The sequence below is a fragment of the Leucoraja erinacea genome, chromosome 32 (assembly GCF_028641065.1).
Source record: "Leucoraja erinacea ecotype New England chromosome 32, Leri_hhj_1, whole genome shotgun sequence".
In the NCBI taxonomy this organism is placed as follows: domain Eukaryota; kingdom Metazoa; phylum Chordata; class Chondrichthyes; order Rajiformes; family Rajidae; genus Leucoraja; species Leucoraja erinaceus.
This window is the reverse complement of record NC_073408.1, coordinates 10,258,403-10,279,530: the sequence shown is the minus strand read 5'-3', so window position 1 is coordinate 10,279,530 and position 21,128 is coordinate 10,258,403. Positions and strand designations below refer to the sequence as shown.

The window sequence follows — 21,128 nt, the reverse complement described above, 5'->3', positions numbered from 1 at the left end:
GCGTGGAAACAGGCCCTGCGGCCGGCCCACTGAGTCCACGCCGACCAGCGATCATCCGTACTCCAGTGTATCCTACACACAATTTACAGAAGCCAATTCATCTACAAACCTGTACGTCTATGGAATGTGGGAGGAAACCGGAGCACCCGGAGAAAACCCTCGCGGTCACGGGGAGAACATACAAACTCCGTACTGACAGCACCCGTAGTCAGGATCGAACCCAGGTCTCTGGCACTGTAAGGTGGCAATGTTACGGCTGAACCACTGTGCCACAGAAATGCAAGGAATTCCAGTTGTGACAGAGTGGGCAATGCAATGTTGGAACATGCCTCCCCTCCCTGTAACTTGCTGGGCTAAATAGGCGGGTGGACATAGCCAGGATCTAAAGCACAACCCCCAGGTGAAGCAGCAAAATGGCATTGAGATCTTGGCTTTCAGAGTTGGCAGAGGGGTCTCTGTAATGGATAGGAGAGGAGAGGTCTGCCAATTCCCCTCATCTCTACTTGCACCCACAAGTGCTAATACTACCTCTAACCAGGACTTACAGACATCTTCCACCGGGTGGCAGTGTTGAGTAGCGGGAGGAAACTGAAGGTACTGAGGCTAAGTCGCCGAGCGGATTCACAATAGAGGAAGCTTCCTATCAGGAATGCATCACAGCTTGGTACGGCAAACGCTCTGCCCAAGACCGTAAGGGATTATAGAGAGTTAGGAATGCAGCCCAGTCCATCAGTCCATCACGCAGATTAGCCTCACCCCCGCCTTGATTCCATCTACACTCACGCTGCCTTGGGAAAGCAGCCAACATAATCAAGGACCACTCAGACCCCACACATTGTCTTTCCTCCACTGTACCATTGGGCAGACACGTTGTATTATTACCTGTGTTTTCTCTGTAGCTGCAACACTATATTCTGCACTCGGTTTATTTTCTCTATTGTCCCACCTGATGTGTCCATGCATGGTAACATATTCTTGGATAACTCTGTCATTCTATCTCAGTATACATGACAATTAGCAAACAGCCAACCAAATGCCATTGTGGACCTGAACCTCAGCAAAAGTCACATAAAACGAATGAGATGAAATGGAATTAAGTATTACCAGGGAATGTCTCTCGGACAGGACACCAGGACCGAGATGCTCTGCCCCGACTCACCTTCATCAGGCTTATGGACAATCACTTCCAATGTGTCACCAATTTGAACATAGAACAGCACAGCATAATAACAGGTCCTCTGGCCCACAATGGCTGAGCAACACATGATGCCAACACCAAATCTCATCTGACTACACATAATCCTGTTTGCCCCCTGCCAAAGTATCGCGCACCAACCACCAACCTGGACACACTGCAGCAGAGCCACTGTTGTGCCGCTGCCGATCGGAACGCCTGTTGAATGTTTAGTAGAGTGTTAAATTTGTTCATGATACATGTATTTTTATTTCTATTTATTTTTAATGCACACTGAATGGACACTGGTTGAGCAACGTTTTTTTGTTTCCTCTGGGTATGTGAATACTCAGGAAATGACAATAAAGATATACAATACAATACAATACAATACAATCCACATCCCTCCATTCCCTGCCTATCCAGAAGTCTCTTAAAGCCACTATCTTATCTGCCATCAACTATCGCCTCCAGCAGTACGTTCCAGGCACTCACCAACCTCTGTGTACAAAACTTGCCCCGTACAGTTTCTTTACACTTTGCCTCTCTCAACCTAAAACTATGCCCTCTAGTATTTGAGTTATTTGAACGTCATGATGGCTGATCATCCCACCATTCGATATGATTATGGCTGATCATCCAAAATCAGTACCCCGTTCTGGCTTTTTACCCATATCCCTTGATTCTTGTCGTGTTTTATGTCTAATTGAACTCCCAGAATTCAACAATATCCAGGCTGTGAGATTTCATCAGGGTGGTGCCTTGACCCAGTCACATGAGTGTTATTACTGTGCCAAACTGACAAGCGGAAACAAAAATGTGGCAACGTAGGCGTAACAATACTTTACAGACTGATGCTTCCAAATACAGAGCGAATGTCAGTGCTGCAGAATTAACACCTCCAAGTACCTCGGATTGAACTGCCACCATTGTCACCAGGGATCCAAGCCAATGTAATGGAAGAGGCAGATGTCCGTGATACCGTCAGCCGAGGCTGGTCAGGTGGGACTGGGAAGGAGGAAGTATATTGTAAGTGAAAAGTAAATTAAATTATTACATATATCACATTTAATAACAAGGTTTGAGACACAGTGGGTTCTGAATTGGAGGAAGATCTTATTGAAACATAGAAGACCCTAGAATGGGGTCTTCTATGTCTGAAGAAGGGTTTTGGCCTGAAACGTTGCCTATTTCCTTCGCTCCATAGATGCTGCCGCACCCGCTGAGTTTCTCCAGCAATTATGTCTACCTCCTAAAATGGGGCATGACTGGGTAGATATTGTCACCAGGGGAGGGGGAATCTCACACGAGGGGACAATGTTACAAGATCAGAATGTGGACATTTAGAAGTTCCATGGAATTCTCTGCCCCAAAGTCTTGAAGAAACTGGATCATTAGATATTTCTAAAGAGGAGGTAGATAGATTTACAAACGACTTGGGAATTGATGACTGAAGAACTGGCCCAGAAGAGGAGTGGGGGGCTGTGGTAGACCATCCATGAGTGTATGGATTGAAGGGTTCAGCTGGAGGGTTTGGGTGCAGTACTCCTTCTCCTACTTTCTTGTGTCCTTATGTTCTTGGGACCTCTTACGTTTATGGACCACTGGTTTTCATCTGACGAGTTAGAATTTCTGTCAGCAGGCTACGGATCCCATTGTAAATGGAGTTGACCAGTTGCTAGAATCAGGGGCTCAGTATGAAATCTTTGGCTACAATCAAGGCTTTAGAAAGGGGTAACGCACGAGATTATAGCGGAATAAGAGATTCCAGCTTTGAGGAGAAAATAGAAAAGCTGGGGATGAGAAGTTGGGGTGTTTTAAAAGAGATAACGTCTTTATGTTATGTGGTCAGTGTTTCATTCTCAGAACTAATTGTAGCCAGGGAGCTAAAATGAACAATGCAGAGGTGGAGTTGATGTGACATGGAATGCAGAAAGAGTCACACAATCAAAGGCAGTACTATCTTTTACTAGGAATTGAATGAATACCTGGTGGGTCTTTGGTGAAAGGGGTGAGGAGTGTATTCTATTGGACAATTCTTCAAAGTGTAGGGTTGGGTGAGAGGAGGAGGAAAGGTTTACCTCAGGCCAATTCAGTTCTATTCTGGAGTAAAGGCGCTACCTTGAGATTATCAAGGGGATAAACATGCACATCCATAACCTTAGGTTATTTTAAATGTTTTGGTTGGTATTTGGGGAAGTCCAAACTCCAAACATAAATGCCAAAGCAACTCCATTGTTGGGACACGGTCAGCGTGGCGGAGATTTTTAAGATTATTCCACTTTGAATCACGATCATTAAGAATAAGGGGCGAGTGGAGATTAAGGGATTTGGGGCAAGATGTCCAGAGTTTGAGGGGAAACTAGCTGAAGACATTGTCGCCATTAATGTGGCAACTTTGAAGGAGGAGTAAGGAACGAAGTTGAACACACTCACCTTGCACCAGGAGGTTGACAATGATTGTGTCGAAGCCCCAGGTATTGGTGGCCATGCAGGTGTAGTACCCAGAATCCTCTGCCTTGACCGAGCGAAGAAACAAGGTGCCGTTGTTGTAGATCATTCTGTGACCATCGACTTGCACTGGGATAGCAGAGTGCTCACTGCAACAGACACCAAACTCTAGTTCATTATCACACAAGATGGCACCGTTGACTTCCCTTCCCATTGAGATTTCTCATTGCAATACATCCACAGCCATGAGGTTCCAGAGAGACTGTGTAGATACCATGTAGTGGAAAGGTTGCAGCAATTAAGGGCTAGGAGAGGCAGGGGTCGTCCTCATTGAAGCAAAGAAGGTTTGGGAGGAGATTTTATGGAGGTGATTTTATGGAGGTGTACGAGAGCATGATGGGTCTTATTTAGGGTGAACAGAGCAAAGTTCTTTGCCTCAGCAGATAGTTTAAGGATCATGAGATATATAGACGTAAAAGTCTAAAGACACAAGGGGACTGTGATGGACAAAAATATCACTTAGAGAGAAAAAAAATATATCACCCAAAGAAGAAAATATTACAAAGTGGTTACTGGTTGTAACGGTGGTGGAAACTGAATCAATCAGAACCTTCAGAAGGGAATTGGATGGGTACTTGAGGGAATAACTTGCAGGGATACGGCGAATGAGGAGGAAGATAATATGACTGCTTTACCAGGAACCAACAAATATTTGTGTAGGAAGGAACTGCAGATGCTAGTTTTCACCAAATATAGATACAAAATGCTGGAGTAACTCAGAGGGTCAAATAGCATCTCTGGAGAAAAGGAAAAGGTGGCATTTTGTGTTGAGACCCTTCTTCAGGGTCTTGACCTGAAATGTCACACATTCCTTTTCTCCAGAGATGCTGCCTGACAGGCTGTGTTATTCCAGCATTCTGTGCCTATCAACATAGACGTACTTGTTGGTCCAAATGGCCTCAACCAATGCTGTACGAATTCTATGATTGGATTTGATTCCGCGAAGACTGTGGAGTTTTTTTGGTTGGTTGTTACAATGTTACATAAGTTGTCACATAAGCAGGAGATCTTTTCAACATATTATGTTTTGCCGTGTAGCCTACATTGCCTTCTTTTACCTTGTCTTCGTTCACTTGAACTGAGGTTACCAACTCCAGATGGGCATAGTCATAAGGTCATAAGGTCCTAAGTGATAGGATTAGAATTCGGCCATTCAGTCCATCAAGTCTACTCCACCACACAATCATGGCTGATCTATCTCTCCCTCCTAACCCTATTATCCTGCCATCTCCCAATAACTGACACCCGTACTAATAAAGAATCTATCTATCGCTGCCTTAAAAATATCTGCTGACTTGGCCTCCGCAGACTTCTGTGGTGAAGAATTCCACAGATTCACCACCCTCCGGCTAAAGAAATTTCTCCTCATCTCCTTCCGAGTCCCGGAGCTTTGCTCACACGACTACCTGTTGAACGATCTCACCCTCACGTTCCTGCAACCATTCATCACCATCTCCTCATGGCAATTGGATGACTCTTTACTCACAATCAAAGAACCCGCTCCCACTAAAGTAAAGACACAGAGTGATGGAGTAACTCAGTGGGACAGGCAGCGTTTCAGGAGAAAAGAAATAGGTGATGCTTTGGGTCTGAACCCTTCTTCAGAATGGAAGATTGGGGTGTTGTGGGACGGGGGGCGGGGGTGGGGGTGGGGGTACAGACGACCTCAAGAGTGGAGTCCATAATGGTCCAAGGTACACAGAAATGCTGGAGAAACTCAGCGGGTGCAGCAGCATCTATGGAGCGAAGGAAATAGGTAACGTTTCGGGCCGAAACCCTTCTTCAGACTGATAGGGGGAGACGGGGAGAAGGAAGGAAAAAAGAGGAGGAGGAGCCCGAGGGCGGGGGGATGGGAGGAGACAGCCCAAGGGCTAAGGAAGGGGAGGAGACAGCAAGGGCTAACAAAATTGGGAGAATTCAATGTTCATGCCCGCAGAATGCAGACTCCCCAAGCAGAATATGAGGTGCTGTTCCTCCAATTTCCGGTGTTGCTCACTCTGGCCATGGAGGAGACCCAGAGTGAGCCATAATGGTCCAATGTTGGTTGGGGAAGATGTGCTAACATGCAAGATATAAGGTAAATAGCAACATTTTCTCCTTTCAGTCACTTCGGTGCAGTTATCGGCTTCATAACAGTCGAACTAGTATGATGACTAAGTGCGGAATGGGGGGGTGTAGAGGGGGGAGGGAATGCAGGAGTTATTTGAAATGAGGGAAATCAACGTTCATGAACTGGTTCATGCAGCTGGGTTGTAAGCTGCCCAAGGGGAATTGCTTTGGGATATGGTCTGAAGAAGGGTCTCAACCACATCACCCATTCCTTCTCTCCAGAGATGCTGCCTGACCCATTGAGTTACTCCAGCATTTTGTATCTATCTTCGGTGTAAACCAGCATCTGCGGTTGCTTCTTGCACACTTGCTTTGAGATGTGCTGGGCCACCAGAGGTCCGAGGGAAACCCATTCAGTCACAGGAAGGAAGAGCAAACACCACACAGATAGCAGTGGGGTCGAACCCCAGTCATTGGAGCTGTGAGGCAGCGACTCTTCTGGTTGCAGCAGTCTGATCCCCACAGGCCGTTCAAAGTTGCTAAAGCGATTTTATTTAAGGCTGCAATGATTTAGCCTGTGGTTGGCAGCATCAGTGTCCTGGAAATAAATGTTCGGCTCCTGGAGAGTGCGGGACTTTCCTGGAGGGCTGGTAAACCATTTGTGTGAGGTGAACGAGCTTGTCTGTGAAGGGCCTGGGGAGGACCTTCTGATCACATTCACTAACGGATTCAGGAGGCACTGCTCGCAGACGCGCCTTTGAGACGCACACAGAAACATCTTGCATATAACCTATTTGCAGGAAGGAGCCGCAGATGCCGAAGATAGATACAAAAAGCTGGAATAACTCAGCGGGACAGGCAGCATCTCTGGAGAGAAGGAATGGGTGACGTTTTGGGTCGACACCCTCCTTCAGACTATTATAACCTATTTGCAGCCTGGGCTTCCTCCAGGAGGATGTCTTTTGGTCAACATATGGCAGAATGACATATTCTGGATCACAGCTTCTCTGATGTAGATGTAGTGGCGGGCTCCATTTTGTCCATGTTGCAGGAACCACTCCATTTATAACAATAGCCCAGAATTAATGCATTTTCTTTTAACACTTTTTGAAATGCCCCTCTCTATTCCCTTTTGTTAAATCATATATAATACAGAGATTGTTACCTCCAGATAAATAGATTCCACGATTCTAAACACAGAGTATGTATTATTATAACATTAAAAATTGAAGGAAAAATATCATACACTGTATCTTCAAGGTTATGGTATCTTGTTTGGTCAGGAGTGTTATTATTTGTCAGACTGCATTGCTGCCCCAGTTCTTGTTATCATCCTTTATCTCTCGATGAATATCATTAGACATCTAAGCAGCAATCATTTCCATGGCAACTGTCTAAGCTGTTTGCATTATTGGTCAACGGTTGCATCATTTTGAGGGACAGAGAGACTTGTCGGAATTCCCTTGCTCCCCACACGAGCCCCGCCATCGTGCAGGACCTCAAAGAGCCCTGGAAAGTCTGCCTGTGGGGGGTGCACTGCAGGCAAAGTATCGGAGAGAGATCTCAAATGCTTTATGTCTAGGAGCGAACTGAAGATGCTGGTTGACACCGAAGATGGACACAAAACGCTGGAGTAACTCAGCGGGACAGGCAGCATCTCTGGATAGAAGGAATGGGTGACGTTCTGGGTCAAGAGTTAGCGGAGACACAGAGATATAGATGGGTAAGATGCAACAATGATCCCAACACTGCAGATTTTTACCACTGATGCATCGGCCTCACTGACCATTTGTGATCTTGAGGGAATTCATGGGTTAAAGGGGTAAGAGCTAATCGTGTGATCTGTTTGCTTAACGCAATCTGCCACGTTAACCTATTTGATCTCACCCCATCAGAGATAAAAACATAGAAACATAGAAAATAGGTGCCAGGAATAGGCCATTTAGCCCTTCGAGCCAGCACCGACATTCAATATGATCATGGCTAATCAAAATAAATCAGTACCCCGTTCCTGCTTTCTCCCCATATCCCTTGATTCAGTTAGCTCTAAGAACTATATCTAACTCTCTCTTGAAAACATCCAGTAAATTGGCCTCCACTGCCCTCTGGGGCAGATAATTCGACAGATTCACAACTCTCTGGGTGAAAAGGTTTTTCCTCATCTCAGTCCTAAATGGCCTACCCCTTATTCTTAAACTGTGACCCCTGGTTCTGGACTCCCCCAACATCGGGAACATTTTCCTGCATCTACCCTGTGCAACCTCTGAAGAATTTTGTATGTTTCTACAAGATCCCCTCTCAACTTTCTAAATTCCAGTGAATACAAACCCAGTCGATCCATTCTTTCGATATTCCCCGAGTTCTTCCCATCCTACCTACCTGTCTTTGGTCCACTTGACGGTGGGTCCGGGGTCACCCACAGCTCGACACGGCAGAAACACATCTTTCATCCAAGGCGTAGTCACTGTTCCTCCAAACGCAATGATCCTCGCTGGGGCTGCAATTCAAATCAAGGAAGCTTTACCTTTTCGAGTCTTGCTCTATGTTATTTACCACCTAAAATAGTGTACAGTCCCACGTCTTGTACAGTATACATCAACTAATAAAGGAGGTACAATCCAGAGCTTGATGCCTACAATATATTACACAACGCAGCAGTACCTTGCATCCACTGCAGATTCACCTCCAAGTCACACAGCCTCCTAACTGGGGACTATGTCACAATTTCTTCATCATTAGTGGATCTGAAATCTGGAACTTGTCCCTAACCCCACAGGTCTGTGCGACCACTTCCACCACTTCCACTGTGGTTCAAGTAAATGGTCACCATCACCTTGTCAAGGGTGATTAAGGACAGGTGACAAATGTTGGCTACATTCCATAAATACAAACTATGGATAAATAGACAATATACCATAGTGCAAGGGGTTTAGAGCATTGAATATTTGGGTGTGGTGCAGCGGTAGAGATGCTGCCTCACAGCACCAGAGACCCGGGTTCGATCCTGACTGCGATGCTGTCTGTATAGAGTTTGCACGTTCTCCCTGTGACCGAGTGGGTTTTCTCTGGGTGTTCCGGATTCCTCTCATAGTTCAAAGATTTGTCGGTTAATTGGCTTCTGTAAATTGCTCCAGGAGTGTAGGATGAGAAAGGGGGATAACATGGAACTAATGTTCGGGTGATCGATGGTCGGTGTGGGCTGAAGGGCCTGTTTCCACACTGTATCTCTGAACTAAACTAAACTATTCACAGTTCACAATCATTGTGCACAGTGCATTGTAACAGGTACAATATAGTGTACGCAGTACATGGCACTTTGAGTATTGTGTATTACGCCATCCACAGTTTGCAATTATCATGCAAAATAATATTGTAACATGCAATGCAGAGAATTTAAGGACAGTTTAAAGTATGGTGTGTAATGTATTGAACAACTCCAGGCCAATTCAGGGGGAAAAAAAAACTCTCTGACAATGAAGAACAGATTCACGGCAGTTTTCGTGAATCATAAATCCATGTCCAAGGTGTGTCGTAATATTGACTTCAATGATATCACTCCTCCATGACTAACCTCAATGGATAGATTAAGCAAAGAGCCATGGATTTGTGTGCTCGTGATCACCTCACACTTCAAATGATTTGGAATAATTCATTTGTGATTGCAAAGTACCGACTGAGGTATTGTTCCACTGACATCAACGGCAATCCAGCATCCTGTGTTCAGCTTGTGTAATATAGATGATAATGAGGAGCCTATTTTACCCACTCACAATGTCCCACTTTCCCTCTGTCAATGTCTACAACTGGAAGCTAGCAACTGGGCTCATGGTATCAGTTCCCACCTGTTGATCCTGCATGGTGGGGTGGGGTGGGATTGGAATTGGGATTATCACTCAACTGAATGCTGAATGTGGGGTAAATGGGCAATAGAGGAGAACATTAATAGGGGATGGGACTGCTTTGTGAGTCGGCAAAGACTAAATGGGCCAAAATAGCCTTCTTAGGAAATAAGAAGATCCCATGGAAAGGCTTAACTCTAGGGGGATTTCACTGTATAAAATAGCAGCCTGGGACTTCATACCCTGCTGTTCATCTGTGGGGCTATGATCAGGAGTAGGTATGAGGAGGTGTCCAAGAGCTGGCACCTGGTCTCAGCACAGCATTTAATCTTTAAATAAAAGGACACAAAGTGTTGGAGTAACTCAGTGGGTCAGGCAGCATCTCTGGAGAATATGGATAGGGTCGGGATCCTTCTTCAGACTCAGAGATGCTGCCCGGCCCGCTGAGTTCCTCCAGCATTTTATGTGTCGGGTAAACTAGCATCCGAAGTTCCTTGTTTCCATGTTGCCACTCAGCTATGGTCCAAGAGGAGACCTATTAACTGGGTCTCCAGTCATTGGGCAACTGTAGAACGTTGGAATGGTCTACTCTGGCAGGACTATGTAGCCCAGCGTACAATCGCAGCATCACTGGGCCATTGATGGCTACTGACTGAGATGTTTCTTCAGCCGTGCCGTTCTCCGACATTCTTCCTTTCAACGCCCCAATAAAAATGGCAGAGTCTTGTCAATTAACGGCAGCGTTAGTGATGTGCGAGGGGCGTGCGATGCTCACACCATCGCTTAAGCGGACAAATCTATTTGCAGGCTGTCTTTGTTCAGTGAATCTGTTTACCATGCCTCCACACTCCAGGGACAGCTAGGCTGAAGACAGGCTTCAAAAGGGAATCAAATCCCTTCTGCTGTCGAGATGCCAAACTAACAAGCAACTGCATAAACTCTTAATGAAGCCGTGAGCTCGAGAAGGCAGTAGTAAGAGGGAAACTAAGAGCATTACTTACCTTGTTATCATTTACCAATGGAAGAACTTGACCTGTGAGGTTAATAATACCCGTTCAACACACAAGCTGACAATGAGCATTTACATAAGATCGGCAGAAAGGCTCGCTGATTGAAAGTTCAATCAGATATTGAAAAACATTAGGAGACGCTCACTGTGACAAAAGGGAGGCGCAGACAGGATACAGCTCACAGCTTATTCAGCACACCTTCAAATGCTTCAAAAAGGGAGTAGGAAGCAAAATTGCACACCTCAAACAGCAAGGCATTTGTTAGCAGTGCCCACCCTTCTGATGAAATGGCTATGGGTATTACAGCTTTGAATAATAGATCAGCTTTGTCTGTCAGTTAACCCACTCTGGTTTGTGAAATCTGCCGGTCATCTATCTGTGATCTAGGCTCAGCTTTCTTCTCTCTTCATTACTGCAGTCTTGTTTGGTGGGCATGGGCCACAACCCTGCGGTTAGCGACACCTCACACAGACAGAGAAACACAATCTGCCACGTCAACCTATTTGATCTCACGCCATCAGAGATATTCCCATTGTTCTTCCAATCAGAGCCCTACATCCAATTCAACTAAGAACTAACTTGTTTTTTTCCCCCTCCCTGGTTTGTTGAAGAGTCTAGAGTCAAGAGTGTTTAATTGTTAGGAAGGAACTGCAGATGCTGGTTTACACCGATGATGGACACAAAATGTTGGATGGAGTAACTCAGCGGGACAGGCAGCATCTCTGGAGAGAAGGAACGGGTGACTGAAGGTGGATCTCAACCTGAAACGTCACCCATCCCTTCTCTCCAGAGATGCTGCCTGTCCCGCTGAGTTACTCTGTCCAGCATTTTGTGTCTATCTTCGGTGTTTAATTGTCATATGTATTGACATTGGAACAAATACATTCTTACTTGCAGCAGCGTAACAGCCCAAAACACAACATAGCGAATACTGTATATAATAAACTCAAATTTCAATAAATTAGTAAATTAAATCAATTCAAGTGTCTTGGACCTGAAATATTAATTGTTTCTCATTCCGCAGATATTGTGGAGTTTTCATAACATATTATATTTTTATTTTGTATGAATATAGAATCTGGAACATAGAACAGTACAGCACAGGAACAAGCTCTTTGGCCCACAATGTAGGCGCTGGACATGATGCCAAATTAATCTAATCTGCCTGTGCGTGATCCATATCCGTCTATTCCCTGCATATTCATGTGCCCATCCGACAGCCTTGTTACTGTCACTATTGTATCTGCCTCAACCACCTCGCCTGGCAGTGTGATTCAGGCACCCACCAATCTCTGCATAAAGAACTTGCCCCACAGTCTCTGTTAAACTTGACCCCCCTCACCCTTTGCTCCTTGACATTTCCAATATTATTAATTTGTGGAGTTGAATGGGACCTGGTGCCATTTTGTCCCAGGAACTACTTGAGGGAGTTTGTCAGTGGGCCAGAGATGGACTAGTGCAGGTGTGGGGAGCCTGCGGCCTCAAGTCCAGCATGTCCAACTGATCAATGTTCTGCTATATTTTTTGATAACCATCTTCGCTATTTACAATACCAGCCACTTAAGTGTTATCTGCAAACATACTGATTACGTTTTCTGCATTCTCATCCAAATCATTGATATAAACAACACACAGCATTGGCCTAGCACAGGGGTGGGGAACCTGCGGTCTTAAGGCCCCATGCGGCCTTCTAGGCCATTAAGTGCGGCCTTTTGAATGAATCCAAATTTTGTAGAACAAATCCTTTTATTTTTATTAATAGGTTTTTGTTCGACTTTTATTATTTTTATTTAAATCTTAAAATGAACATATTTAAAATGCCAAAGAGTAAAAGAAGATTCAACAAAACAGGGGTGGGGAACCTGCCTGTCTGACGGCCCCAAGCGGCCTTAAAGGCCATTAGTAAGGCCATTTGAGGGAATCCAATTTTGTAACAAAACAATGTCCATTTTGAAGTATATCTAATTGAAGTTTCTTGGATGCGGCCTTAATAGATTACAGCTAACCTAATGTGAGTAAAAGAACAGTCAACAAAAATACCCACCCCTGACTGACTAGTGGCTTAGAATATTAGTAAGTCATGAGGGCTAATTTAACAAAACAATGTACATTTTGAAGTATATCTAATTGAAGTTTCTTGGATGTGGCCTTATTAGATTACAGCTAACCTAATGCAGCATTCGAACATGAAAAGTTTACCCACCCCTGGAATAGTGGCTGAGAGGCTGGGATTAATACTCCACCTACACAAGGTGAGCTACAGGTCACTCCAGCTGCTCCAACTAACATTTAAACAATGCCCGCTAAACTTTTATGTTTAATGGAATGCATGTTAAAATGGACCTCAGTTTGGCTGTTTGGCCCACCAAGTCTGCACTGAGCAGCGATCACTCAACACACTAACACTCTCCTACACATTGGAGACAATTTACAATCTTTACCGAGGCCAATTAACCTACAAACCTGCACGTCTTTGGAGCGTGAGAGGAAACTGGAGCACCCGGGGGAAACCCACGTGGTCACAGGGAGAACATGCACACTCCGTACAGACAACATCCATAGCCAGGATCAAACCTGGGTAGTATTTACTTCAAAATGAGCAGTATTTTGAACTCGGTAATGAACACGCTCGACTGTGAGTGATCAGAGACTTGTTCCTCCATCTTTGTTTCCAGAACAAAGGAATTACATCACTGAACAAAAATAATATCCTGCAGATGATAGAAATCTGAAATAAAGCAGTCAAGGCTGGAAATGTTCGATAGAACTCTCAGCATCAGGGCCGGGTAAAAGATTAATGTTTCAGGTCTTTGGCATCTGACGAAAGCCATCATTGTTTTTCTCTTTATTTCCTGATGTGCTGTGTCCATCAGACTCTTTTCACTGAACTGTCTCACACAAGTTAACTGGGAGTTTGGTGACAAATGCATGGAGAAAGGGGTGTGCAGTTTAGCAGAAGAGTGGTTACAATACTGGACTGTAATTCTTAATCTAAATCCCACCATGGCAGCTGTGGAATTTAAATTTAAAGTAATAATCTGGAATTTAGGGATAAAATCCAACAACAAGTACGTAGTTTTAATACCGATGGCAACCAAAAATTATCGGATTGTTACAACCCATCTGGGTCACTAATATCCTGCAGGGAAGGAAATCTCCTGTCCTTGTACAGTTTGAACTATATGCAGCTTTAGACCCACTCCACTTGGTTGCCTCTTAAAAGGTGTCTGAAATGGACAAACAAGTCAGTCACCAGCTGAGATATTTCAGCTGAGGTCTTCCAGTTGTGCTGAGATATCTGGAACTATCAGTGGTTTCTCTGCCGCCTACTGCAGCCCTTACATAGCAGGGTTGCAGGGCCAAACACAGCCCTCACCCACCTATGCCCACACACCCCACAGGCACTGGCACAAAGCAGGCGCAAGAGAGCAAAATAAAGGAGAGGTGTTGGAGGGAAATGGCCAGTCGATGTGTCATGTCGAGACCCTTCATCTAGAGATAAGAGGCCTAGTCATGCATCATGCAGCACGGACACTGGCCCTTCGGCCCGACATGTTCCATCCTAAGCTGGCACAGTGAGTGGCACACTGGTAAAGTTGCTGCCTTACAGTGCCAGAGACCCGGGTTTGATCCTAACTACGGGTGCTGCATGTACGGAGTTTGTACGTTCTCCCTGTGACCGCATGGGTTTTCTCCGGATGGCCCGGTTTCGTCCCACATTCCAAAGACGTGCTGGTTTGTAGATTGATTGCGTTCTGTAAATTGCTGCAAGTGTATAGCATACAACATTGGAATAAAATAGACCTCGTGTTGGGCGTCGCAGACTTGGTGGGCCGAAGGGCCTGTTTTAACACATTAAACTAAACTAAATTAAATTAAACTAAACTAAAACCAAACTGAACTAAAGGTCCCGACCTGAAGCATCCTTTTTGTTCAGAGATGCTGCCTGACCTGCTGAGTTACTCCAATACGTTTGTGTCTATCTAACCAAACTGAACTTGTCCGTTTCGACCAAGCTGTCCCATCTGAGCCAGTCCCAACTGCCCAGTCGCGTCCCAACAGCCCACATTTGGCCCATTTCCTCGTAAACCTTTCCTACCTTCCATGTACCTGTCCAAGTTTCTTTTAAAATGGACAGGTACACAGATAGGAAACGTTTACAGGGAAATGAGGCAAATGGGTTGTGGATAGCCTTGGGGCCCTGTCTCGCTCCAGGAATGTACACCGCATTTCATCTCTTAAAGCATTTGCACTGTGTTCCAAAACGCAAGGTGCAGTTGCAATTACAGTTGAACCCCAGATTAGTATCAAGGAGACGAGTGGTGATTGCTGACGTACCCTTTGCTGCAGGTTCCCCGGTGACCTTGTGGCTGGCGTTGCCTCGACCGGCCGATGTGACAGCTGCCACCCACAGCAAGTACTGCTGCTTGCTGTTCAGGTTTGGGATCTGGTAGTACAAAGTCTCCGGCGAAGCCTCGTATTCACTGGGTGCCTGCGCGAGAGAAACAGTGTTGGATTAGTCCGTAGCAGCTTCATCTGTCGTGTTGGGCAGTGGGTTACAGTCCAGTCTCAACTGTTCAGTCCCTTCAGCCTGAAGATGGGTCTCGTCTCAAAACGTCACCTATCCATGTTCTCCAGAGACGCTGCCTGACCCACTGAATTACTCCAGCACTTTGTGTCCTTAGAGTCCAACTTCATCCAACTGCTCAGCTTCCTACACTTGGTATTCAATAGATTGGATGTATTTAGAGAAGTATCAGACACTCAGTAGTAGTAGGAGAAGAGAGGATTGTTATTACGTGGAACGTTTGAGTTTATTTGGACTGAAGTTTAGAAATACTCCAATCGGTAAAGGATATTAAGACCATGAAAAGCAAAAACAAAGAACGATAAATGATTTTGCGAGGGGGAGAATTGCAAAGTGGGGAAGTTATGGTAAACCTGCACGAGGGTGGCACAGTGGCGCAGTTGGTAGAGCTGCTGCCTCACATTGCCGGAGACCCGGGTAGGTTCTGACCGGAGCATTTTACTGAACCTCGATACACGTGACAATAAACTAAACTAACCGTGACTCTATAAAAGGTGAAAATCTCGCTCGTTGCAAACTATACTTGGTCATGTCTTACCAAGAGACACCAGCTTAACGCAACACATTTACCAACTCATGTGTAGGAGAGAACTGCAGATGCTGGTTTGAAATCGAAGATAGATACAAAATGCTGGAGTAGCTCAGCGGGCCAGGCAGCATCTCTGGAGAGAAGGAATGGGTGACGTTTCGGGTGAATGTACCCACTTTCTCTTTCATTGGACCGAACGTGGCCTGTTCCTATTTACACACCTGTCATTCCATTGATTTTGGTTTCTGGTTTACAAATCATTTTGGCTACAAGGAGATCAGGAAAGACACAAACAGAGAAAGGAGGTTGCGTTCTTTACAAAGCCCGAACGCCGGCACTACGGTGACAAGGTGACAGGAGGTCTGCAAATTGCTACTTATCAAAACCTCTGCTTCAAATTCATTTCACTATCCGAGCTGCGTGTTGCCATGGAGTTGTAATCTGTTCATCAAAGCGGCTAGTTAAAACCATGGGGATCTGATACAGTTATGTTGCTGGCATGTTGTCAAAGTTGCCTTGGAGAAATCTACAGTAACACTGGAAACAATACTTCTAATTCAGGCGAGAGTATATTACAACAAAAGAAAAAGAAAATGTCATTTTCGGAGGCCAGCAATCATAGTAGGATTTTAAATCCTAATGTCCCAGAAAAGAAGATTGACATAGACCCCCCCCCCCCACCACATTGTCAATTGAATGTATCAATAGAAACTATTCTCTCTCCACAGGACATGCTGGCTTGCAGTGTTAAAATATGATGGTTCTTTCTCTGACTGCCTAGCTTCCGAATGGTGTGAAGCTGGACTTGTCAGCTGCAGGAGGGTCACATTAAAGGTGCCCAGAAGACCGTTCTCAGTGCCAAGGATCAACAGGTGATGATTTTAGGCCTGCAATTTTCTAATAAGGCGTGGTCCGTGCTTGGGGAGCCAATATAGGGCTGTCAATCCTTCACCAATGCCCCGGGCATTCAAAAATTAATCTGCAGAATGCAGCTGCAAGCTGGTCTGGAGAAAAATCACAGCGTTTTAAATGAAATTCATCTTTTTTTCTTTTTCCCAGAAAATTCTCCCCCTCGCAAAATCATTTATCATTCTTTGTTTTTGCTTTTGTTTATTCATGATCAAAATTCAGGCGGGAAGGCATGGGATGACCGCTAATCAAGAAATATCCGATCAGATGAAAGTAAGGTTGTTCGCTTTCCAATTTGTCGGGTGGTATAAGTTCATAAGTCATTGGAGCAAATTAGGCCATTCAGCCCATCGAATCTATCCTGTCATTCAATCGTGGCTGATCTATCTTTCCCTCTCAACCTCATTCTCCTGCCTTCTCCCTGTAATCTTTGACAGCCTTACTGATCAATTACCTGTCAATCTCCGCTTTAAAAATACCCAATGACTTGACCTCCACAGCAGTCTGTGGCAATTAATTCCACAGACTCACCACCCTCTGGCTAAAGAATCTCCTCCTCATCTCCTTTTTAAAGCAACGTCCAGGGTATGTTGCAAAGATAGATGTGTCAGGAGATGGACGTTGGCAGAATAGTTGGTGAGGGTTGAACATGTTGGCGAAAGATTGGTATTTCCCCAATTAATGGTGGCCCTGACTCTTGGGGGCCAAATGGACAAAAATAGAATGTTACACTCTGTGGCTTAGCTACTCTTGTCTGTATGTCAGATCATTGTGGCAGCACAGAGCTGCTGCCTCTCCACGCCAGAGAACCCAGGTTCAATCCTGACCTCGGGTGCTGTCTGTAGCGAAGTTTGCACGCTCTCCCTGTGACTGCATGGGTTCACTCATAGTGCTCTGGTTTCTTCCCATATTCCCAAAAGGTGCGGGTGTGTGAGGTTAATGTGCCTCGGTAAAAATAAATTGGCTGTAATGTGTAGGGAGTCTGTAAATGGGTGATCGATGATCATTGCGGACTCAGTGGGTCTGTTTCCATGCTGTATCACTAAAACTAAACACTAAAACAAATCCCACCATGGAGACTAACGCACAAAAAGGTTAGGCTGGTGTTGCCGTTGTGGTATTGAGGGAGTGCTTCAGTGGCTGGCTGTGATACAAGATGTCTAACGTCTCCCACTCCTAAGGTATTCCACGCTGGTTTTGTGAAGAAGAGATGAGCTGCCCCAATCTCCTGCTCCATATTTACCCCGCCTCACAAAAAAGAATTGTCATCGATTGCTGTTAGTAAGAACTTGTTGGGAGTAAATTCACTTCTGTGTTTTCTCCATTATAATAAAATCGATACTTAAAAAGTACCTCAGAGCCTTTGAGGCATCTTGAGTTCATTAAAGCTGCTTTAGCAATGCAATTGATTTTTTTTTGCCTATTGAAAGTATCTCCCTATTTGAGTTACGGAAGAGCTACTAAATGGTAGAAAGAGACTGACTAAGGAATAGTAATTAAAGGTACACAAAAAAGCTGGAGAAACTCAGCGGGTGCAGCAGCATCTATGGAGCGAAGGAAATAGGCAACGTTTCGGGCCGAAACCCTTCTTCAGACTGATCGGGGGCGGGGACAAGAAAGGAAAAAGGAGGAGGAGCCCGAAGGCTGGGGGATGGGAGGAGACAGCAGGGGGACTGAGGAAGGGGAGGAGACAGCAAGGACTAACAAAATTGGGAGAATTCGATGTTCATGCCCCCAGGATGCAGATTCCCCAAACGGAATATGAGGTGCTGTTCCTCCAATTTCCGGTGCTGCTCGCTGTGGCCATGGAGGAGACCCAGGACAGAGCGGTCGGAGACGGAGTGGGAGGGGGTTTAGAAGTGCTGAGCCACCTGAGTCAGTTTGGTTATTGCGGACCGAGCGGAGGCGTTCGGCAAAACGATCGCCCAACCTCCGCTTGGTCTCACCGATATAGATCTGCTGACATCTAGAGCAGCGGATGCAATAGATGAGGTTGGAGGAGATGCAGGTAAACCTCTGTCGCACCTGGAACGATTGCTTGGGTATAGTAATAGGAATAGTAATGTTTGGAATAGTAATGTTTGAAAAGCAGGGGAAAATACTCTAACATGGTACTTGGCCTGGACCATTGCTGGAATATGTTGACTTAACAGCATTATTCATCAGCATTTCTAAGATCCTCTTACAGATTTTTGTTTCCATCCTTCCCAATGTTATCAAATCATACTATCCAGTATCCAATACAATCAACCCATACACAACTACCTCAGAGAGTGCAAAAACAAATATACCAGAGAGCAGAATGGAGTTTTACAGCATTATTGCATTGCAGTTACAGAGAAAATGCCCATTGCTGCAATGGGGTTGGTTGGAAGATTGGGTCTACACTCTAGCTGATGGGAGAACCATTCAGAAGTCTGATAACAGCGGGGAAGAAGCTGTTCCTGAGGGTGAGGAGAGAAGAGGGAAAGACAGGGGTGGAGAATCCTTGATTATGTTGGCTGCATTCTTGGGGGAATGTGAAGTGCTGATAGAGTGAATGGTGTAGAGGCTGGTGATAGCGACATCCTTTAACATCCTGTCTTATGCTGTCTTACGCTGTAAAGCGGGAATGTGGCAGAGAGCATGAGCAATGGTGAGGATGGAAAAATGGTCGGGAATTAATTTATTTCCTATGCTGGCTCCAATTCAAAATGTCCAAAAAATGTCAATTTCAAAAACATATAGGTGCAAATAAATGCCAATCAAAATATCCTGAGAGGAAGCTTCATAATCAAGTTTAGAATGAGTCCAAACCAATCCTACATTTAATTGGTGTAGGGAGGAACTGCAGATCATGGTTACATTTAATTGGTGCTTTTCTGAATTTTATCTTTCCATGAAATTATTGCAATTGCAATGCAATTGTCTCAGTGTTTTGGGGAATTCACGGAAGTTTTGGGGATTGATGGGAGGGGAAGGGGAGGTGTAAAGCTGGAAATTTCAGGATGACATTCAGAATTAAAGGACGTTATTTTAGGGAGGAGATGAAGGGAAATTTCTTTAGTTAAGAGGGTGGTGAATCTGTGGAGTTATTTGCCACAGAAGGCTGTGGAGGCCAAGTCAGCAAATATATTTAATGCATAGATAGATAGATTCTTGATTAGAAGAGGTTCAGAGGTTATGTGGAGAAGGCAGGAGAATGGGGTTCGGAGGGAGAGATGAATCAGCCATGATTGATTGGTGGAGTGGATGGGTCAAATGACCTAATTCTACTCCTATCACTTATGACCTTATGACATTGCGAAAGGCTCCCTGCCTTTATGTGAGCTTGTGTCACAACATAGAAACATAGAAACATAGAAAATAGGTGCAGGAGTAGGCCATTCGGCCCTTCGAGACTGCACCGCCATTCAATATGATCATGGCTGATCATCCAACTCAGCATGCCTTCTCTCCATACCCCCTGATCCCTTTAGCCACAAGGGCCACATCTAACTCCCTCTTAAATATAGCCAATGAACTGGCCTCAACTACCTTCTGTGGCAGAGAATTCCAGAGATTCACCACTCTCTGTGTGAAAAATGTTTTTCTCATCTCGGTCCTAAAAGATTCCCCCCTTATCCTTAAACTGTGACCCCTTGTTCTGGACTTCCCCAACATTGGAAACAATCTTCCTGCAACATCTATTAAATTGGAGTCCATGGAGCCCTGCGATCTGAGGTAAACCCTCTGTTAAACAATGAATTCCAGGCGGACAGCCTGGCTGTGCCAGATGTGCTGCTCAGGCCCATGTTCTGTGGTCTGGAGCCCACACTGGTGCTGGGCAGTTGTGCACTGGTCAGGGTGAACCACACTAGGCAGCTCCATCAACATCAGCATGTTCCGAGGAAGCCTGTCTCTCAATTACTGTGTTTTTGCACGTCGCTGAATGACACCAAAACGCTTTTACATTTATACCCAGTTTCTGAATACAATTAAATTGTTTTCAATATTTGCTGAGTGGAAATTGAAGGCGGGTATTTTCTGTATGAGAGTGGGTGTTATGCTGCTTTTATTCAGATGATATTTGATTGATGCTTGGTAATATTTGAAAGGAATTTGGCTTTGTAGAAAAAAGAAATCCCCACTTGATATCAGAGGATTTACATTTGAAAGGATGCATTTTAAAACATGATTAAACCGTTCTCTACATGTAGCAGTTTCACATTATGAGTTTCCTGTGGTATTATGATTTAATGGAGGTCTGAGATTATTGATTAGTTTCCAACGTGGTCGTTCTGCTGAAGGAGTTTGTGACACTTCCCCCTCTCCCTGTGACTGCCTCTAGATGAGGCACCAGATCCCCAGGTCAATATTATCCCCGGCGGGCTGGTGAGACAATGATACGTGACCTCGACAGTAGAGCAGACTTCTCGGGGAGCTGTCAGCGCCAGGTCTGAAATGCTCTGGGGAGCCTGAACAATGTTTCCCAGTCCCGCCTCACTGCCCAGAGACATGCATAAGCATACATAGTAGGAGTGGCGAAACTACCGGGCTC

General features: G+C 45.0%; 1 protein-coding gene across 1 annotated transcript in view; it reads right to left on the bottom strand.

Moving 5' to 3' along the window:
* Nucleotides 1–21,128, bottom strand: part of LOC129712347 (cell adhesion molecule DSCAML1) — a 463,662-nt gene that overhangs the window by 50,858 nt on the left and 391,676 nt on the right. Inside the window, 4 exon segments of the mRNA XM_055660700.1 lie at nt 2,084–2,182; nt 3,611–3,774; nt 8,114–8,231; nt 14,922–15,075. Of these exon segments, the coding sequence (XP_055516675.1) occupies nt 2,084–2,182; nt 3,611–3,774; nt 8,114–8,231; nt 14,922–15,075 (535 nt within the window).